The sequence below is a fragment of the Daldinia loculata genome (genome assembly GCF_022478755.1).
Source record: "Daldinia loculata strain CBS 113971 unplaced genomic scaffold F4817scaffold_67, whole genome shotgun sequence".
Lineage (NCBI taxonomy): Eukaryota > Fungi > Ascomycota > Sordariomycetes > Xylariales > Hypoxylaceae > Daldinia > Daldinia loculata.
The window spans coordinates 158,684-182,598 of NW_026054921.1; the positions used below are offsets into that span (position 1 = coordinate 158,684).

The window sequence follows — 23,915 nt, forward strand, 5'->3', positions numbered from 1 at the left end:
TTCGTGCTCAATCTCCCCTTTCGGACGCTACATTGTTTCTTATTTTTTTTTTTGCAGGGTCTAGATCTCCTAGACGGCGACGAGAAAGACGGGTATCTACCTAGGTATGTAATAGGCAATTCGGAGAAGTACCGTTCAGGCCAAGGAGAGACATAACAAGGAGACAAAGGGTACATATGTACATGATATATGATGGACCCCTACTAAATCTAATGTTTTGAACGGATATGCTTTCCTCGCATCCGGCTGGGGACGAATTACATAGCAGCCGGGAGCCAGCCCAGGTTAGCCAGCCCTACACCCTACACCGTCGAGAGCCTCCCGTCTGGGACAATGTCGTCTTGGGAATTGTTTAGCGAAGAGGCGTCAATATGGCAATATGGCATGGGGTGTAACCGTTCCCCGATGTTGATTGCCCTATCAATTCTGGCAAACGCGAAATGAAGCCATCTGACGCGTTGCAGTACCTAGCTCAATCTCCGTCCTCCCCTGAAGGGGAAATGCAGCGGAGAAGCGCGAACTCGTTGACGATGCTGAGATAATACATACAGAGCTCGCTGCGGTCGAGAGAAGGTCGTCTCAACGCACGGCCACGCCTTGACACCCCTGCTCTCCCGCATACTAGGTAACCCAAATCTGCGGTCAGCTTCGACGCCTGTCACCGCTCTCTCCATAGATGGGGCGACGCTTTAGGGAGATGGCCAGTTACAGCGGTTGATTGCCGTTACAGTCGCCGCGGGTTAGGTTTCATCGAAGGTTTCTACTGGTTCCCCTTTGTCGATTATCATGACCGTGCGTGCATGTTTCTATGCTGCCCGTGGAAGAGAGTTGCTGCTTCTTCCCGCTAAGACCAATTTACAATATATTGATCTGCTAGGCAGGTGAGATCGTGAAGAAGGTGCTTTTATTGTTTTGCTTTCAAACCCCGACTTTACAGCCTCAAATCACGATATCTATAATGCCGCAGCCTTTCGCCGTCTCAACATGCGAACCATGTGCTTTTTGATTTCTCCATGTCGCATTCATGGGTATTACACGTTGTATAATCTGTATGATTGGAGTATTGTCATTATGATCAACCAGACCACTATCGGCAGACTGTAATCCCCGATATGACATTATGATAGAATTCCGACTGTCTGACAGATTATATCGTGAATTGCCCATTGAGCGACTGTCGCACAGCTCGGTATCTGATGTTCGAGATTGCAACTTGAATCAAATAACAATATAGTTGCGCATAGTCTCAATTATACGGAATCTAGATGTGTGCCTTATGATAGGTATGTACTTACCTTAAGATACTTATATCGGTATGCACGAAGGGATATGTACCTAATTAATCAACGGCCCCCGAGACAAAACCCCTAAGGGAGATCTTCCCGTGATCCATATGTAGATCACCCCTGGCTATGTTGACTGGATGAAACATGTCTAAAGCATTCGGTGAAGATATTGCAACCGCGCTATTGCGAACATGAGAATTAGGGTTGGTTGGGTTTCTGGTCGGACCATGTACCACGGATACGTGATCGATACGATACAATATGTGATACGTGACCAATATATGGTATGTATACTAGGCATATGTGTCTAGTATACTTTCCTGTAGGATAGTAGGCTTAGACAACTTATATTACACACGGGTTAGGTTAGGTTAGGTTAGGTTAATGGACGGCTCGTGGACGTGCTACGATAAATTAGCCCTAGCCGACAAGGCAAGTTATAGTCATCTTGCCATCGTTCGCGCATCTACCCACTCGTCGACCGCCAGAACGTAGAGGGGCCATTGCGGAGCAGCCACACAAACGGCTTGGCTTGGCCGCTAGCCTACGTAGAGGAGCGGTGAGGCTTTGCAAATTGGCGGGACACGACGGTAGCAAGGAGGGGACCGTCGGCGGGGGAAAGCGACGCTGATTCATCGGTTTCCTGGTTCAAACGGCCGTGTGAATCATTCGGGCTGCATGTCACTCAACTAGCATCGTCTTAGCCACGGCCGAGACTATGGAGAGAGCTATACAATATCTTGACTGGTTGCACTAAGGGGAACTAGCTGTTAGCTACTAGCTAGCTATTACATGCACTCGACATTCGACATCTCATAGGATGACTAAACTATGTGGTTTATCCATTGAACTTGGGACTTTGGATGTCTTGGGTATATAGTTGGGTCGTTGAGTATAATGCAGTTTGGTACTGCCAACACACCAGCAGGATACTTACACACTTCAACATACATATACTTACATACTTACATACATACAACAACAAAACCACTTCCCATACCCTACGAAAGTATGGATGTACCTTAAGTAGGGCGGATGGATCTATAGACACGTTACAGGTGGTGACACAAATCCGGGCTTTGCTCTTAATGCTCGCTGCTGCATGCAAGGAGATCGTCATACCTACCTCTGAATGCCAGAATGGTAGGTACATACGGAGATACATATGCAGGAAGCCTTGAAAGTATCAACTTTGTTGGTATCGCACATCAGGGAGTTTACCTTACCCGGGCATTTGTTCGCGGAGTATTCCCTCGGCTGCAATGATCCTCTAACCGGGTAAGAATGTACAGTACCTACCTAGGTATGTTGGGTAGGTAATGTTGGGTATATGATTTATGTAGGTTAGGTATGTATAACTATATGATATATGATAGGTTGTAACTAACATGAATCGGATTAAACAAGACTCGTACGTGCGTAATGCAGAATTGAATGACCGATTGCCGAGTTATTATTGAGTCGTAGTATGGACGATCTGTGATAGCGATCGTTCACAATATCCACATAAGATAATGAATGAGATAACGGGCTGTTCGCTGACGTGATAACCCTAGCCTCCGGCATTACACGTCTCTCTCTTTACGGACTTACCTACCTAATCTTGTACATGTTGTTGGTGTAAGTCAGTTATGCAAAAAGGGTCCAAGGAGATACGGGAGATATGCGTGTACATTGGCTCTGGTCCCGATTTAATATGACTAAAGTACGTACTCAAGCCTCCATTGCCACAACTGTCGGACCAGTTGAGCCGTGAGGATCGCTTACTAGCCGGAGCGGTAGATTAAGGAATATTGACGTCGGGTCGCGGATCGCGGGCTATATACGGAATCCTAATCGAGTCAATGTGATTATTCATAATAGCATCATGCGCTAACAGAATTAAGAAACCATTATTCGTAGTATGTACAGTATATGACCCGGTCTAACTAATGGATCTACATAACAATCGAAGTTTACAACCTTATTAGTCGCGAACCGAGACTACGGCGGATTTACGTTAGTATCAATCATCGTAGGGCAGAATAACCCCACCAAGGCTTGCTAGCTCGCTACCGGAGTAGATACATTCCGGAATGATGATTCCATTTCCATGTACATAGATACCTAGGTACTTTCGTACGTAGGGCTGTTAGTGAGGTCAGGTGCCTACACTAGCAGGCAGAGTCTGCTAGCTTAGGCACTGAAATAAAAAAATATTTTAGATTTTAACCTAGGAGGAGGAGACAGTCCTCGAGACCAGGATTTCGGAACCGAAAAACCCGAAGTCCGACCTAGGATATCGACGCCGAGCCACCCCCGAACTCACAGGAAAATAGCATTATGTAATGCTCGGCCGGAAAGTTTTCGCAAGCGGCACCGCAACGATGTAAGGAGCGAACAAAAAATTACATCACAGCTCTTTTCATCCGAGGCCAACCCTCCTCCCCCCCCCGGAACGCACGGTTCGTTTTAAACACGCCAAGCCGACAAGGCTACCCAACCTTACCCTGCCGCGCCGTACAACTAATTCCCTCCAAAGCCTCGTGATAATCCCTCCCCTTCCTCTAGCCAAGGATTCCGACATCGCCCCAGAGACCTTTGCCTCGGACTTCGCTGGTTATTAGTAGTCCGAAAGATAGAATACCACGTACTGCAAGCTGCGAGCTGCGTGCTGCGTACTTTGCGGCGCGGTATCTATCTATCAATCCTATCCTATCCTATCCCATCCCATACGGGAAGATTTACGCGATGCCGATCTTACCGCGCAGCGCCCCCGGACGCGGCCTAAGCCACTTCCCTCTGCCTTTCGTATGCCAATCGTGCCAGGGATCGCTGCGCCGTTTCTCAGCGACGTCAGGCCGCGCAAGTGCTACTGCTCCTCCATCACCACCGCCTCCCTCCGGTTATGCGCTGCTGACCTCCCGGCGCTTGATCAGCCTTGCCGGTCCGCATGCGCCCAGGTTCTTGCACGGCCTGATCACGCAGTCTGTGCTTGATGAGCCCGGGGGCGGGAGCGCTAGACATCGGCATAATACGCCGGTGTCCTCTCACACTAGTCTCGCTGCCGGGGCGCCGGGTTTCTACAGCGGTTTCTTGAATGCGACGGGCCGCGTGCTGCATGACGTGTTTGTCTACCGGGACACGCTAGGCATTAACGTAGGCGCGGCGGATGGGGAGGCTTTTGTCATCGAGGTCGATGCCATGCAGGTACATACGCTGGCGTGGCATATCAAGCATTACAAGCTGCGGAGCAAACTCACGTTCCGGGTCTTGGACGAGGGTGAAGTTGCTGCGTGGCAGGTGTGGGATGGTTCTTCTCTCTCCTCGCCTGAGCATTCGCTGTTATCGCATCTAAAAGACAGTATCATCCTGCCGGATACTCGTGCCCCTGGGATGGGATACCGAGTACTTCGACGCGGGGGAGCGAACGGACTGGACGTGGATCTAGCGCAAAGTGACGACAATGCGTATCGCGTAAGGCGGTATTTGCTCGGCGTAGCAGAGGGCCAGGCTGAGATACCGCGCGAGCAAGCACTTCCGCTCGAGGCCAATATGGACCTCATGGGAGGCATTGACTTCCGAAAGGGGTGTTACGTAGGGCAGGAACTAACGATTCGCACACGGCACCGCGGCGTCGTGCGTAAGCGTATACTGCCATGTCTACTATACCCTCCTAATCCTTCTTCCCCTTCTCCGCCAGGAGTCCTCGAGTATAAGCCCTATATTTCCGACGAGGGTACACGTGGGGAAGGGGCCAAGGAGGAATTATCAGCAGAGGACATCCCGTCGAACTTGAGTATAGGCAGAGACGGCACCAAAGGCCGCAGCGCAGGGACTTGGCTTCGTGGGGTGGGAAACATCGGCTTGGCGCTGTGCAGATTGCAGATCATGACGGATATCGAACTACCAGGGGAGACGGCCGCCGGAGCACCGTTTGACCCGAGCCGTGATGAGTTTGTTGTTAAGTGGGGGGTGGATGAGGAGGGTGGTGGAGGACAGTCCGTCAAGATCAAGGCGTTTGTGCCGGATTGGATGCGTGAGAGGTTACAAGAGGGCACGTAGAAGGTTGGCTTTGCTCGTGGTTGTTGAATGGGTGGGCTGTATAAATATCACGTTCCTAGAGGGCGTGCGTAACTATGTTGCTATGAGATATTGCTCATAGCGTGTACCTGTATACTGTATCGTATATACCAAAGTCCGCTTCATAGGTAGACATATTGAAGATCAATATTTCATTATAACTATCAGGTACATTATGTATCATGGGGCATACAAAGTCAGTAGCAAGTCTCGTTACAGCGTGGAATTATTCCAATATTCACAATTAAGAACGGTATTCTATCTTGGGTATCCTTGAATATATCGTTTTTATTCTAATGCATGCATGCACTTCAAGTAGAATCCTTTCTATAAAAGACCCGGGGTATCATAATATGTAGGTTAGTAGAGACAAAATCGAGAACGATGGCAGCTATCTAGACAGGGGCACTTGATCCTCCTCATCCAACTAGGCGCCAACCCCATCAGCAGCAGCAGCACCTTCTTCCGCCTTCTTCCGAGCCTCTTTCTCAGCCTGCGCGGCACGCAGCCTAGCCATCGTTGATGCGAAGTCCCCTTTAGCCCTGGGCTTGCTGCTAGTGGTAGTATTGCCGTTGGTAGACGCAGAGGTGCCTGTAGAGGCGGAGAAGGAAAATGTTTTCGCTGTTCCCGACGTAGAAGTGCCTTTCTTTTCGTCAGCTTGTGGTCCTCGCGAGGCATCGGGAGTAGGTATAGTCTCATGTGTCTTGTGCTTCTCATCGCCATTCTTCCTCCCCGTCTTCTTTTCTTTCTTGGCTGCTTTCCGCTGCCGCGCCTCCTCTAGTCGCCGCTCGAGGTCTGCGATCTGATCATCATAGCCGTCGCCGTTCCTGGCTGGTGGCTCTGGGTCGATATCCATCTTTGACTCGGCTGCACTCGAAGTATCTGGTGCTTTTCTTGGACCTCCTTGTTCCTCTGGATTTCGCGGCTGTGCCTTTTTCTGGTTCTCTTTACTCGCTTGTACCGCTTGTTCTTTTTCTCGCTGCCTTTCTCTCTCCTCCGCTTCTCTCATTAATCTCTGCCTCTCTTCTAGACGCCGTTTCCCAGCTTCGACCAGTCGTCTCCTCTCGGCTTCGCTCATCGTAGGGCCGTCGCCCTCACCGCGCGGGCGCTTGATGGCCCCGCGTTCTCGTGCTTCGAGATCCTCTACCATAGCGCGTCGCTTAGAGTCCATGGCGCGGCGTTGCTGTTCGCGCAGGAGGGCGGCGGACCGTTGTGAGTCGTAGACTTCGCGCGCTGGGGCGTCGGACAGTACGTCCCGCGCTCGCTCGAATAGTTCCCATTTCGCCGGGTCGAAGTTGGCTCCCGCTTTATCAGGATGGTATTTCAAGCTGCGCTTGCGCCTATGGATAGTGTGTTAGTATTATGATTTATATGCATGAGACTGTTAGATGAAGGATAGAATATGACGTACCAAGCGCGGTGGATGTCTTCTTTGGGCGTGTCAGATGTTACACCCAGAAGCTCGTACAGATCCTGTGTGGTCGCATACTCCTTGGCATATAACAGGAGGTCGGACTTATCCATTGTGGTTATTTTGCCCTTGTTGTTCCCTGGGTTAGAGGGAGGATAAGAAGTTGATTATGTTATAAAGATTGGAATCAATAGCACTTAACAGGTACGAAGGATGGTCAGACCCATTAAATAAACACCATAGTGGGACAAGGGAATATGCAAGTATTTAACCTTATTTAAGTATTGAATATTTATTATGTAATTACTAGAGGTATCTTCCTGTAATAATCCTTCGGAAAGATTATATACATAAACTGTTTAATTCATTTGAACTGCTATAATTGGGTTTAACATCCCGAAATTTAAACTCGAGCCTTTCGATTTAAGTATTAAAGCGGTTCAATTTACTGAATAGTATCTAATATATACGGTATATATACCGTTCCTTAGACCCCCCCTAATAGCGGTAAGGAACCAACGATTGATCATGTTCATGAACTTCCTTCTATGCTAATCGGAAACCATTTCCTCCTTATCCTCCAGTACTTTATAGTAATCCCATACAAATTCCCAATTGACTAATGCCGATACAACTGGAAAATTATCATCATCGAATTTATGACCGCAATCCCGTATTAACCCATCGAATAGACTCTCGAGTGGCTGCACAATATGCTGCTGAATGAAGTGCCGAGCAGAACATCTTTCGTTCTTCATTCTCTTAAACTCTTTGAAGATAGCCTTGACCACAACTCCGTACTTAGACAATGTGGGGTAAAGGTCTGTAAAGTGGAAGAACATAAAACTATATCCCCCGTAGTCTTGGTTGTGAATATCGGGCATTTCGAGTTTTGCCAACATAATCCAGAGCACACGAACGACGGAGCAATTGAGTGTAGAACTATATTGACTTGCCCCCGATAAAAAATCGCTGTTGGCTAACGATAAGTCAAAGCACCGTTACTAGGGCCACCCTTATCTCAGTGAACTCAGACCAGTAACGCGAATTTTGTTATACCCCTCCCGCCACACCTTTTTTTAACCAATCATATCCCCAACCTATCCCCCCCACAAATTTCGCATCTTTGGTTTAAAGCAACTTAAGTAATTTTTGCTACAATTAATTATTTAATATTAAAAATATAATATTAAAAATAATAATATTAATATATTAAAAGTAAGTTTTAATTAATTTAAAACATTTATTAATTTTATTATTAATAAATATACGCGTTTTAAACGTTTAAATATACGCGTTTTAAACGTTTTAAAATAATAATTAACTGTAATATCGGTTATAATACCGGTTATAATATCAGTTATAACGTTTTTAAAAATATATTACGTTAAAGTTTATAACATTATAACGTAATATTATATAAACATATAAAATAATTAAAAGGTTTAAATAATTAAATTAAAAGTTTTAAATTATAAAAATAAAAGGTATTTTAAACGTAGTTATAAGTGTAAATATATGGTTGTAAATACAAGCGTATAAATGTAAATATTAATATAATATATTACGTATTTTTAAACGTTAAAACTTATAATATTATAACGTAATACCGTATAAACATATAAAAAAAATAAAAGGTTTAAAAAACTATTATATTAACCTTAAATTAAAAAAAATAAAATATATTATATATTATTATAAATATATATATAAATGTAAATATTATTTTAATATATTATTACGTATTTTTAAACGTTAAAACTTGCGATATTATAACATAATATTATATAAATATATAAAAAAAATAAAAAAGTAAAAAAAATAAAATATTAACTTTAAATTATAAAAATAAAAGTTATTTTATACGTTATTATTAAATATTAAATTATTATAAATATAAAATTTAATTTTTAAAAAAATTATTTTAATTATAGTTAAATATGTTAAACATATTTTAAACTAAAATTCGTTAAAATTTAAATTTATAACTTATAAATATAATAATATAAGTTAAGCGTTTTATAACGTTTATGGCGCAATTAGGCGTAAGTTTAATTTTAATAAATTTTAATTTAAATTTATTAAAATAAAGCCACTTATATAAAAGCCACTTTAAAAACGTAACGCGTTTACAATAAAGTTTATATATAAATTATTATATAATTAAACCAATTTTAAATTAATTAAAAAATAAAACTTATTATTTAATTCTTTATTTTTTAATAATTTTAAAATATTTATTTTTTTAATTTAATTGTATTACGTTATAATAATAAATAACATTTTTAAAAATATATTTTTATAATAAACGTTTAAAAAATACTTTATTTTATAACATTATTTTATAAATTAAATATTAAGTTATAAAATATAAAAAAAATATTTAAAAAATCGTTAAAAATTATTTAAATATTAAAAAAATAAATAAATTAAATAAATTATTATATTAAACCGTATTAATTACGCGTTATTTTTATATTAATTTAAAAATATTGTTAAAAAATTATTAATTTATAATTATTAATTTATTATTTTCGATATATATTAATATATATAATTTATAACTTATTATTTTAATATAAAAACGGTTAAAACTTATTTAATTAATTATAAATGCGTTAATAACATTATAATTAATAATATTAATATTTTTTTTTAATTAATTTAAAACCTCCCGTATTATTAATATTTTTTTTAATCGTACGTATAACGTTAATAAAATAAAAATAATGAAAAAAGTTAAAAATAATAAAATAATTATTAAAAAAGTTTATAAAAAACATATTATTATTTAAAATTATAATAATAAAACTTAAACGTTATTAATTAAATGCGTTAATAATAATAATTAATTTTTAAATTTTTTTATTATATATATAAGTAAAAATATATAATAATAATAATTTTTTAATAATAAAAACGTTAAATTTAAAAGTTAATAATTTATTACGTTTTTTAATAATTAAACTAATAATAATATTGTATTTTAATAATTTTATAAAATCTTTTTAAAAAAAATAAAACCGTTAAATTAACAATAATAAAAATTATTAATTTTAAACGGTTATAATAATTATATAATTTTAAAATTCTTTTAAAAATATTTTATAAATAAAGTTTACGTTATTTTTATTTTAATGCATTTGTTATACGTTTTATAAGTTATTAACGTAAATATATTTTCGTTTATAAAATAAAATTATTAATGTAAATTTACCGAAATATACTAGTTATATTATAATAATAACTTTAATAAAAAAAAATTTATTATAATTTATTAAATAATATAAAAAAAATAACTAATTAAAAATAATATATTAATTAATTAAAAAGTTATAAATATTTATTTTAAAAATTGTAATAAACTGTTAAATTACTAGTTTATGTTTTAAAAAACTTTTAATATTACTTTAACGATCCCAGGTTTAATTTTTAACTTTAAAACATTTAATTTTATCGAAAAAATAACTTTTATACATTTAAAAACGCTTTTAAATTCACGAAACTTTAATATTTTAATAAATAAATTAATTAAAGTCGATTTAACGTTTAAAAAACCTGTAATAAAGCTTTTATTTAAAAAATTTAATAAAATATTTAATAATATTACTGTAAAATTAATAATAATAAAAACTTGCGCCAATTATTTAAAAAAAAAATTAATTAATACGAAACCATAAAAATAACGCAAAATATTACCAAATTTAAATTTAATATTTATAAATATTAAAGTTATTATAAAAAAAAAAGTAATTAAAAACTTAAAAATTAAATAATATAATTATAATTAACGATTTTAACGTTAATTTTAAAAATAATGCTTTATCGGTTAAATTAATAATAAAAGATTATATTATCGTTAAAATATAATAAATTATAAATTAATTAAATTTAATTTAATTAAATATTGTTAATTTAAAATTAAAGTCTTTGTTTTAAAGGTCTAAAAATTCGAGGTGGCCTCCACACAGGTGGCCCCAGTAACGGTGTTTTGACTTATAGCAAGTTTTGTAATAAGGCTGACTTTAAAAGATAGTGTTCTTGGTACGAGTCTTTTGGGATAACACACTCGCGTAATAATTATCGCAAACCAGAGGTTAGTACGCCCTAAATAGTCTGCAATTTTCGGGTCGGCACCTTTACTAAGTAGAAGTGTTGAGATATTCTCACGTCCTTCCGTTAGAGATAGAGGAGTTCGGCCACTCCGATCCCTCGAATTTATATCGATAGCTTCGTCCGCAAGAAGCTGTTTTCTACAACTTCTTCGCAGTCGTTCTTAACGGCAACCACAAGTGCTGTTAATCCATACTTGTCTTTGGCTTTGGTATTTATACCTCCATTCGCATGTACTAACTCCTGTACGGTGGTTAAGTGGTTGTAGGAAGCGGCCAGATGCAAACCTCAGCTACTGCCCATCGAGTTACTTTCCTATTTGGGCCATGGAAAAAATTCGACACAATAACCCCTCGTAAACCTGGGCATTACCGAACGGCGGTGACCGAGAGTTGCTGGCTGAATTACCAAAGGCGGCTAAGTTCTTACAATTCTAGGCTTTAGCCACCATGATATGTAGTAGTCTTCAATGACACCGACTATGTACAGCTGATAAAAAACCCTGTCGCTCAGCCCGAATATGGGAAGCTAGGATGACCTAGACAACGCCACTATACTCTCCGCACAGATTATGCTTAGGAAAAAGTAACTACATGAACTACTTTCGTGTACAATGGCTATCTTTTGCGCGAAAAGGCGTTTTAGCTGAATCTTATGCTTCAACGGGAGATATCAAGACGGTCACATGTGATTCTAGGTAGTCTGGACTCAAGCCGAAGCGATGAAGCATTGATATAAAGCTACTTGCCCATCTCGTGAAAAGGTGAATATCCATGATCTCATCGCACGTTGAATATTTCAAACGTCAACTATCACCAGCACAAATTCTTCAGGATGGGCCAAGCTGCGAGTGCTATAGTGAATGCGCTTGATCGTAGCAAAGAAGATGAGATGAAAGCGAAAGAACAGCTTGAGCTAATGATGAAGCTCGCAGATGCCCGCTTAAATACTTTCGAAGGGGAGCTGAAGTCGATGTTTCTCGATCATGAATCTGCGATGAAGACGAGCGTGCCGGGGAAGAGGGCACTTCGCTTCGAGCGATATGTCCAAGTTGATACGGAGAGTACGGTATGTATATCTGTCTACGACTTAGGTCACTGCTTAGGTGCGAGTAACACAATGAATAGCTACCTAACGATGTATAATAGCCGGGCGACGGCGTTGACAAAGCTGTGGACGCTTTTTTCGGTGCCGGCGACACGGGCTTAAATGGTGTCCTCGATGGGTTCAAGAATGTCGTTAAGACTGGGCTTTCCACTATCCTTGGAGACACCTCAGCCGGCGAGAGTTACGATAAAAAGTTTTTCGTCTGCGTCAAACAGCAAGTTGAAACTCTTGATTAATAGGGATGAATACCTAGACGTACTAACTACGATCTAGCAATGCAATCATCCGCGTGGACATGTATACGTACAAATACAACTTCGCCACAAAAGGAGTGATTTCAACTCATAAGAACATCTTGGCATACATTCTCTGTATCTCGGTAGTAGACCATCGAGATGTGACGGTAGATGAACTAATCTACCTTGCCTCTGAGTTTGCAGGAGATGGCGCTGTCGGCCCAGATAGCGGCTTTGAGAAATACTTGGAGATGATCATGAAAACGTGGAATAAGCTTAAAGCCATAGACCCGTTGCCGACAGTCGGGAGACAAGCAATCGACTATCCTTCGTTAGCTGTCAGGTCGGTTGGCCCTGCTGTTGGTTGACGGTGGTCAGCGGGTTAATGGATTAGTGAGAATAATAGTGGTTAGGTCTACATAGGAAATTATATACATTCACAAGCACGAATAGATACTTCTCAATTATGTAATACGAAGTAGGCGTGTTATTTAAATAGTTATAGCCAATCAAAACTTGGCTATGCCGACGGCTGTGGCCGACTTGTTTCCCGGGGGCTAGACATGATCTTTATCCGTGCCGTATAGCATCTGCGTAATTACTCCATAGGTACCCGACTTTCGGTATGCCCAAGTTTACGAGGGGTTATTGTGTTGAATTTTTTCCATAGCTTAAATAAGAAAGTAATTTAATAGGCAGTATTTGGCACGTGTATCATTTTTTAAGCGATTTAATTAGGTGTACGATTTATATATATAAAGTATGGTTTAATATTTTAACCGAAACCAGTTTTAAAGGTTAAAATGGCTTTAATTAAATATATTATTATAATATATGTAAAGTTATAAAAAAAGCGTTATTTTTTTATAAATAAAATAAAAAAAAATAAAAAAATAAAAAATAATATTATATAATTTAATAATAAATAATTAAAAATTATTTAATTAAAATATGTTAATAAAACGTTTTTTTATTTTTTATTTATAATATTATATATTTTTAAATATAAATAAATTATAATATATTATTTGTTTAAAATTTAAATAATTAAATTTTTTATATTATTTTTAATATTTAAAATAATATTTTAAACTTTTTTAAAAATTTTTTTTTATTAATATAAATGGAAATATATTAAAATTTAAATATATAAATAATATAAAAATAATTAAAAATTAATATTTTAATTTATAAAATAAACGTTAATTAATTAAACTATTTAATTATTTAAATAAAAAGTTAAGATATATTTAATATTTTTTATATTAAATAATAATTTATTTTGTAAAATAATTTTATTTTTTATTTGTTTTTTTTTTATGTAAAATTTAATATATAATATAAAATTTATATAAAATTATATTAATGTTAAATATATTATAATATTTAATTGTAATAAAATTAATAATATAACCAAAAAAAGTAAAATTAAAAAAAATGGATTTTTAATTAATTTTATTTTTAAATTAAAGATTATTTATTTTAATTTTAAGTTATAATATATAGTAAATTTAAAAATTGTTATTAATAAATTTTATTATTTTATATTATTAAATAAAAGTTATATTATTATATTTTTTTAAAAGTAATTTAAAATCGGTTTTTTTTTTAAAGGTTTTTTTAAAAAAAATTAAAAAAAGTTATTATAAATACTTAAATATTTAAATTAATTAATAAATAATATTATTATTTATAATAATATTTTTTAATTATTTAAATTGGTTTTAAATAATAATAATAATATTTAATTTTTTATAAAATATAAATAAATATAAATAAATTAATAAGTAAAAAAATAATTATTGCATTAATAAAGTTTTTAACTAACGTTATAAATAGTTTTTAATTACCCATTAAAGTGGTTAACTTTAATATAAGCTTTTTTACTTCGTATAAAAAGCCATACATATATACGGTAAATAGTTATTTTTTTAAATTAATTCAAGCCTTTATTTTAAAATTTATTTTTAATTTATATTACTTGATTAACAATTATAAGTCTTGGTTTATATTTAAAATAACCATTATATATTATCTTAAATTATAAACTTATAAATCGGTCATTTATTTATTATATATTTATTTATTTATTTATTTATTTACTTATTTATTTTATTTATATTTTAAACGATTAAAATATCGTTTTTAATAGTTTTTGATACAGTTATTTTAATAACCATTAAATTTAATAACCGATAAAACTTTACCAATTAATATATATAATTCCGTATGTATGTTAAATAATGTAAAGTGTAATTTTATATTAATTTTAATGTTTAAAATATACTTTATATAATAATTTATCCGCTAGTTAAACTAACGTTAATTGCGGTAAAAAAAAAAACTAAAGTAACAATTACAAATTGTAAAAAAAACCCTTTTATAAACAATAAAATATATAACTTATACAATAACAAAAAAAAAGACTTTTTAATACGTCATTCGATTTAATTAACCGAGTTTATATATTATATTTAAATTTAAACTTAAATTAATTATACAATTAATTTTAAAATTTTATAATTAATTATAATAAAATTTAAAATAATTTACTTAAATAAACTATTGTTAATTTAAAAAGTTATATAGTTATTTCGAAAAAAACTAATACCATTTAAAAAAAACGTTATTACCATTATATGTTAAAAATATAAAGAAATTATAATAATAACTTATAATATTTAAAGTTTTAAAAAGTGGTATAAATAATAAAAACGTACATATATTAAAACCAAGACTTAAAACTTAGTTAAAATTTAAAAATAATTATTTATATAAAAGTTTTTAAAAATTATTACCGGTAAAATAACTTTTAATTAAACTTAAATATAAGTTGATTAAATAATTAAAAATAAAGCTTTAAAATTTACATAACTTTCGTTAAACAATTATAAAAAGTAGTTAATAATATTATTATATTAAAAAATAATATTATTGTTTATAAATTTAAAGATATTTATTATAATATTAAAAAGTAATATATTAAACCATTTTTATCCGTACTTTAAAAAACCAAAAAAAAAATATAATTAATTAATAAAACATTATAAAAAACTTAAATACGCCGTTTATAATATATAAAATCTAAACCTTTAACATATATTAAATTAAAAAAAGTGTAAACTTATAAAAATACGTTTTAAATTTACAAAATAACACAAGTTACGCCATTAATTAAATAAAAATAAAAATAAAAACAATAACCATTATTTTAACTCGTTAATAATATAACTTTTAAAACGTTAAAGGTAAAATTTAAAATAAAACCGTTTTTAACGTTTAATTTCCATTACTCGCGTATTTATTTTACTTTAAAAAAAGCGGTTTTAATTAATAACAATTAATTTACTTTTTATAAACCTTTACTTTAAAAAAAAAACAAGTTAATAACGGTTAATTTATTTTTTATAAATATAAATAATTTATTAAAAAAAGCAAATTAATAATAATTAACTTATAATTTATAAACGTATAAATTAAATTAAATCGTTTATATAAATTTTAAATTACGGCATTTATAAAAAATATTAATAAAAAAACAAAAACATTTATTTAAATATAATCTTTTTATATAATTATTACTTTAATTAAAAAGTAACATATATTTTTTTTATAAATATATATAAAATTATAAATAATTATTACTTTAATTAAAAAATAATAATAAAATAAAAGTAAAAAAAATAACTTTATTAACTATATAAAAGTTTTTTAAAATAAAAATTTCGAAAAACTTAAAGGTATATTATATTAACAAGGCTTTTAACCAACATTATAAATAGTTTTTAACTATTTATTAAAGTAATTAACTTTAATATAAACTTTTTTATTTTATATAAAAAACCATATATATACACAATAAATAACTATTTTTTTAAATTAATTTAAGCTTTTATTTTAAAACTTATCCTTAATTTATATTACCTGATTAACAGTAATAAAATATTATAATATTATATGTAAATAATTAATATTATTTTAATTAATTATTATTAATTTAATACGTTATTATTTTAATACGTTAATTTAATATATTATTTTGTTTTAAACTTTATTTTTATATTTTATTACCTTTTTTTTATTATTTATTTATTTTACATAATAATAATTTACAATATATTAATTTTATAATGTTTATTTATTTTTAAATAATTTTTTTAACTTTTTTTTAAAATTATAATATAAGTTAAAAATATTATTTTTTTATTAATTATTTTAATTATATATATAATTTATTATTAAAATTTATTTATTATAATAAAAATATAAATTATAATTTAATTATTTATATTTATTATATTATAATTAATAATATTTAATTTATTAAAATAAAAAATAAGTTAAAAAATATTATTTAATAAAATAATAAAACGTTTAATTATATTTATTTATTAATTTATAAAAAACTTAATAAAAAAAAACCGTTATTTATTTTAATAATAATTATTTTATTAAATTATTTTATTTTTTTTATAATATTAAAAAAATAATAAATTAATATATTTTTTTTTTTTTTAAATATTAATTAATTATTTAATATATTATTTATTTATACCAAATTTTAAATATTAAATATTTCTTTACGATAATATATTTCTTTTTTAAAAAAAAATATTTATATTTATTATAAATTTTAACGTAAAATAAAATAATAATTTTTAAAACGTAATATTAAATTGCGATAAAATTTATTAAATAACTTATTTTTTTACTTTTTTAAAATATATTTATTTAATTTTTAATTTTAAAAGTAATTAATTTAAGGTAAATTATATAAGTAAATATAATATTTTAAATATTAATTTTTTAATAAATTTAATAATGTTTTATAAAAATATATATTATTTATAAAATAATAAAATGGAAATTATTTTATTTTTTAAATAATATAAAAATATATATTATTTAATTAATTATATATTTAAAATATATATTAATAATTATGTAAAAATAAAAAAGTAATATTATAATATTAAATGTTAAAAATTATATAATATTTATTAAAAATTTTTATTTATTTATTTTATTTAATTTATTTTTAATAAAAATATTATTATATTTTATATATTTAAAAAATATTGTTATAAATTTTTACTTTTTACGAATATTGTAAAAACTTTTAATATTTATATAAAAAATGTTGTATTTTTAAGTAAAATTTTTTTGTGTTTATTTTTTAATCTTAGCCAATTAAATTTAAGCCTGTTTTTTAAAAAGCGGTTTTTATTTTAAACTTATAAAAATTTTGTTAAATATTATTTTATTAATAATTAAATAATATATTTCAAAAATAATAAAAATAATAAAAATAATAAAAATAATAAAAATAATAAAAATAATAAAAATAATAAAAACAGTAAAAACGATAAAAATGATAAAAACGATAAAAATAATAAAATAACTTATAAAAGTTTTTATAAGTATTATTTGATAAATAATTAAATTATATTTTTTAAATGTAATAAAAAAAACAAAAATAAAATAACTAATAAAAATTTTTATAAATATTATTTAATAAATAATTAATTTATATTTTTTAATAATAATAATAAAAATATATCATTTAACGCCGTTAATATAAATAATAATAATAAATATATTAATTAAAAACGTTAATAATTTAAAAGTTTTAATAATATATTTACTTTATCTTTTTTATAATTTTTTATTACTTTTAATAATAACAATTAAAATAATAGTTTTATATTAAATTTATTAATTATTAAATTTAAAAAAAAAGATAATTTAAAAAATAACAACAGTTAAAATAATAATATTATAATAAATTTATTTATTATAAAATTTAAAAAAAAATTAATTTTTTAAATAATAATAATATTATCAATAATATAACATATTAAATTATAATATATTATATAAATAATATATAATATTAATATATTTAATATAATATAATTATTTCTTTAATTTTTATATTTATTAAATTTATTACGGTATATTTAAAAAGATTTTAACGTAATAAAATTACGTTTAAAATTATATAATACATATATAAATTATTATTTAATATATTAAAAAAATTATATAAATTTTTAATTATATTATTTTTATTATATTAATAAATTATATTAATTATAACTATTTAATTTAAATATTTACTTTTAATATTAATTATTTTACTATTTAATTATTTATTAATTATTAAAAATTTTTAAATATATATATAATTTATTTTTTATAAATAATATAAATAACTTTTTTATTAAAATATAAAATAGTTTTAAATTATATATAATAAATACTTTAAGACTTAATAAAATAATAATATTTTTACCATATTACCGTTTTATTATCTTTAAAAAATTATAAACCAATTATATTTAATATAATTTTTATAATTTTAAAATTAAATTATATTTAATTAACTTATTTATTACGCATTTATTTAATAATTTATAACGCGTATATATGTAATAATTTATTATTTTAAACTTTTTTAAATTTTTTTTTTTTTACCTTTTTAAATATATAAATATTTAATAAAAATAGTTTTTTTATTTTTAATTTTAATTTTAATTAAATAATAAAATTTTTTTTATTTACGATTAAATATGGCTTTAAAATTTACATTAAACATTATTATAATTAATTCTTTTACAATTAATTTTTTTATATTTAAATTATTTATAAAATTTATAAAAAATATTATATTAATAATTATATTAAATAAAATATAAAATAAAATAATTATAATTTATTAATAATTAAAATAAAAAGATTATGATAAAAATTATTTTTACGTTATTATTTATTTTTTACCTTTTAATATAAATTTTAATATACTTTTTTTATTAATAATTATTAAACCTTTTACTTTTTTATTATTATTTAATTTATTGTTATTATATTTATTATTTAAATATTAATTAAATAAAAACTTTTAAAAAAGTATATTTTTAACCTTTAAAATAATTAAAATAAAATATAAAGATATTATTTTTTTACTTTTATTAAAATTTATATTTACATTAAAAAGTTATATAATTTAAATTTTTTTTAATAAATTAATATGTAACTATTTACAATATAATTTTGTATTTATTAAATTGTAAAAATAATTTAATATTTAATAATTATTTAATATTAATGTTATTATATTATAAATATATAAAATATATAAATTTTATAATAATAAATATAATAATTATATTAATAAGTATAAAATATAACTTTAAAAACGCGTATATTAACTATTATTATAATAATAAAAGTAATAATTATTTTTTTTTAATATAAATTTAACGTTATTTTTTTAATATTAAAAATTAAAATTTAATATTTATAAATTTTAAATTAAATAAATAAAATTAATTGTGATGGGATATCATTACGTAAGGATAGTCACGTGGTGACACGTGACTATTCCCCACACAAAAGGCAATTCTTTCTAGGTAACACCCACACACACAATTCGTAATCTTTACATAATCAATACAACATCAATCAATCAATACAATAACAGTCATCGTGATAGCCTCATTTCGTATTGTCTTTCCTTCCCTTTCCTTTCGTCACGTCATTCCTTTTTATTACCTAATCCGTACGGATACCCAGTCATACCTACAAATTGGAATTAAATAAATTAAATTAATTAAATTAATGCTAAATATTTATTTTAAAATACATTTTTATAATAAAATTATATTTATTTTATAAATTAAATTATATACGTTTAATTAATAAAGATTTTTAATTTATTAAATTAATAAATTTAAATATTTTTATAAATTATTATATATATATAAATATATTTTTTAAAAAATAAATATTAAATATTACTTTAATTATTAATAAATTTTATAATTTTATAAAAATAACATTTTAATTTTATTTATTAATAATTTTTAAATTAAAACCTTTTTTATTAATAATTAAACCTTTTTTTACCGCAGTTTTAATAAATAATAAATTTATTATAACGTTACTTTTTATATAATTAATTTTTTAAATTTATTAAATAAATTTTATATACTTTAAATTTTATTTTAAAAAATATTATTTAATAATTTTACGTTTTTTAAATATTTTATTATTTAAACTATTATTATTAAAATTAATTAAAAATATAAAAGTTAAATTATTAATTATAAACTTTATAAAGTTAATAATTACTTTACTTTTATTAATAATTAAATTTATTAAGTTTATTATAAAAAACTTATTTTAATTAAAATATAATATTAAATTTTTATTGTTAATAAAAGTTTAAAAGATAATTATATTATTATCGGTATTTAATTTATTATAAATAATTAAATTATACCATTTTTAAAAATTTAATATAATTATTTTACCAAAACCGCTTTTTAATTAACTTTATATATTTTATTTCTTAGCTTTAAAACGTTTTAATTTTAATTAATATGTTTTATTTAAAAAAAATATTATAACAGTAATATTTAAAATTATTATAAAAATAATTTGGTTAATTAATTATAAAAATTTTATTAAAAAAATAAATAAAATAAGTAAATATTTAATAAAAATTTATAATTTATAATTTATTTTAAATATAAATTTTTTTTAAATTAATTTATAATTAAATCTGCGTAATAAATTATTTAATTAATTATAAAATTTATTTTTATATTATTTATTATTTATAAATATCTTTATTTTATAAACTTATTAAAAAATAAAAATATATAAAAAAAGTAAATATTTTTATATAAAAAGTTTATATATATTATTTTTTTTTATAAAAAATAAAATTATATTTTTATAAAAACCTTATATTTAAATAATAATTTAATATTTTAAAAAATTAATTTCGAAATTTTTAAAATACCATATATTTATTTAACAAAATTATATAATATAATCTTTATTTAAATAAAATTTAAGTAAATTATTAAAAAATTAAAGATTATTAATATTTATTTATAAAAATAATAAATTAATATTATTTACCGTTTTATTATATTAATAAAATTTATTATTATAATTTTTTATATTAATATAAAATTGAAATTTTTGCCGTTTATTATATAAATATATTACACGTTTAAATTACCAAATATAAATATAACTTTTTTAACCGTTTAATACAAATTTTAATTAAACATATAAACCGTAATTATTAACTTTAAATTATAAAAAAATATCTTTAATTTAACTTAATTAAAAAAGTCGTTAAATATGTTAATTTTAACTTTAAATAATAAAATAATAAACTTAAATTCCATAAATTACTTATTATAACTTAAAATAATAATTTTATTTATAACGTTAATAAAAGTTATAATAAAATTTAAAAGGGTTTAATTAATATAATTAAAATAAATAAAAATTAAAAATATTATAAAAAAAAATATAATTATATATATATATATATAAATATATATAATAATAATTAATATTAATTACGTTTATATATAATATTATATATTATATTATATATTATATTAAATATTAAATATAATATATATAAAAATAAATTATTAATTTATTTATAATATTAAATTTTATTTAATTTAATTATTTAAATTATTTTAATTAAAGCTTTTTTTATTTCTTATTTTTTTTTATTAACAATTTATTAAAATTATTATTTTTTTTAACAGTTTACTTTATTATTATAATAATAAATTTTAATATTACATAATTTTAATAGTTTTAATATTAAAAAATTAGGAATAAATCTTTTGTATTTTATTTTAATTAATAAATAAATATTATTAAATAAAACTTTTAATTAAAAATTATTTTTACCAATTAATAAACCTAGAAAAAATAAATAAAATTATTAATAAATTTATTATAATTTAACTTTTTTTTTATATATTTATGGTTTATTATATATTTATATTATACTTTACGTTAATTTTTAATTTATATTTATAATTACTTTTTAATAAAACTTATAAAATCTTTTATTTTTATTTAATCATTAATATTTATTTTTATATAAAATTTTAAATCTATTTATAATTTATATATTTATATATATTATATTATTATAAATATATTTAAATTAAAAATATATTATTTTTAAATTAAAGCTTAAATATTAGCAAAAACGGTTTATATAAAATCATTTATAATTTTATTTAATTTTAAAATTTAATAAAATTAAAACGTTTAATGTAAATTATAACGTTAAATTATAAAAAAATTAAAAAATAAAAATTAAAAAAAAATAAAAATAAAAAATAGTTTAAAAATTTAAAAAATATTTAAAATAAAGTTATAAAATATATAAAAAATAAAAAAAAAATTTAAAATTAATAGTTAAATTAATATATATTTACTAATATATTGTAATTATTTTATAATTATTATATTTTATATTATATTTATTATATTTTATATAATATTATTATTAAATTTTAATTTCTTTTATTAATAATAATTTATTAAATTATTATTAAAATTCCTTTTATTACGCGTTATTTTAAATAATTATATTATACCTTTATTTATATTAATTAATTATTTTATAACTGGTTTTTTTAATATTATTAATACGTTAATTATAATAATTACTTAATAAATAATCGGTAATATAAAATAATAAAATATAAAATTAAATATAACCGTTAATAATACCATTATTTACAATAAAATAATATATATAATATATTTTTATATAATTATTAATAATATTATTATAAATAAATAAAAAAAATATATATATAATTATATTAAATTATTAATATATTTATAATTATTATAAATAAAAAATTTAATAAAAAAATAAATACTTTTATTAAATAATTATTTTTAAATTTTATAAACTTATAATATAAAATATTTTATATTTTTAAATTTTAATTTAAAATATAAAATTTTAATTATTTACTATTAAATTAATATTATTTTTATTTTATTTAATATTCTTAAAAAAAATTATTTATTATAACGTAAAAATTATTTTTTAATAATCTTTTATAACGTTTATAATAACCTTTTTTTTTTAACTTAAACTAAATAATTTATTAATTTAATTACTTTAATTACTTTTTTTATAAATAATAAAAATTAATAATTATATATAAATATTATTATTTTAATATAAACCGTAAAAAATTTCCAAACAATTATTAATTAATAATATTTTACGTTTTATACATATATTTTTTCTTATTTATAATCAAAAAATTATAACTATTAAAAAAAAGGTTTTTAACGTTTAAATATATTTTTAATATAATTATCAAATTTTTATTAAATTTTAAAATTAATTAATTAATTTTATTATAAAATAATAAATTATATTATAATTTTTGTTAATAATTTATTTATTATAGCAAAAATATTACCTTATAAAATGAAAAATATATTAAATAATATTTACGTTTTATAATATAATTTAAATAAATTAATAAAAAAAGATTTATTATTTTTTTTTAATTTATAAAAATTTATAATAATAAAGGTTTTATAATAATTAATAAAAAATAACTATTTATATTTCCAAATTAACTTAAATAATTAATTTTAGAAAATATAAAATAATAAAAAAAAGTTTTATTACCATAAATTTTTAAAAATATTATTTATATATCGAATATTAAGTAAAAAACCGTTTAAAAATTTAATTATATATTTTATTAAAATTTCATCGACGGATAGTTGCAAGCTCTTGATCCGTCTCGAAATTTTGTTATGGGAGGTGGGGGCCAAAAGGGGATTGGGGGCCAAAAGGGGGGGGGGCAAAAAAAAAAAAAAAAAAAAAAA

At 25.4% G+C, this 23,915-nt stretch overlaps 3 protein-coding genes across 3 annotated transcripts; 2 read left to right on the forward strand and 1 right to left on the reverse strand.

The window, feature by feature from the left end:
• Nucleotides 1-3,460: 3,460 nt before the first annotated feature.
• On the forward strand, nt 3,461-5,377 carry F4817DRAFT_255589 (Aminomethyltransferase folate-binding domain-containing protein). Its single transcript, XM_049299210.1, has one exon. It carries the CDS (start codon nt 4,017-4,019, stop codon nt 5,328-5,330), a length of 1,314 nt encoding a protein of 437 aa, XP_049155167.1. The 5' UTR covers nt 3,461-4,016; the 3' UTR covers nt 5,331-5,377.
• A 239-nt stretch (nt 5,378-5,616) lies between these two features.
• On the reverse strand, nt 5,617-6,976 carry F4817DRAFT_255597 (uncharacterized protein). Its single transcript, XM_049299211.1, has 2 exons — nt 6,760-6,976; nt 5,617-6,688 (listed from the first exon to the last, which is right to left on the reverse strand). The coding sequence occupies exons 1-2, from the start codon at nt 6,870-6,872 to the stop codon at nt 5,776-5,778; spliced, it is 1,026 nt and encodes a 341-aa protein (XP_049155168.1). The 5' UTR covers nt 6,873-6,976; the 3' UTR covers nt 5,617-5,775.
• Nucleotides 6,977-11,706: 4,730 nt separating this feature from the next.
• On the forward strand, nt 11,707-14,072 carry F4817DRAFT_319836 (uncharacterized protein; the record flags this gene model as incomplete). Its single annotated transcript, XM_049301108.1, has 4 exons — nt 11,707-11,940; nt 12,021-12,172; nt 12,253-12,574; nt 14,055-14,072. 4 exons carry the CDS (start codon nt 11,707-11,709, stop codon nt 14,070-14,072), a joined length of 726 nt encoding a protein of 241 aa, XP_049155169.1.
• Between the last annotated feature and the right edge of the window lie 9,843 nt (nt 14,073-23,915).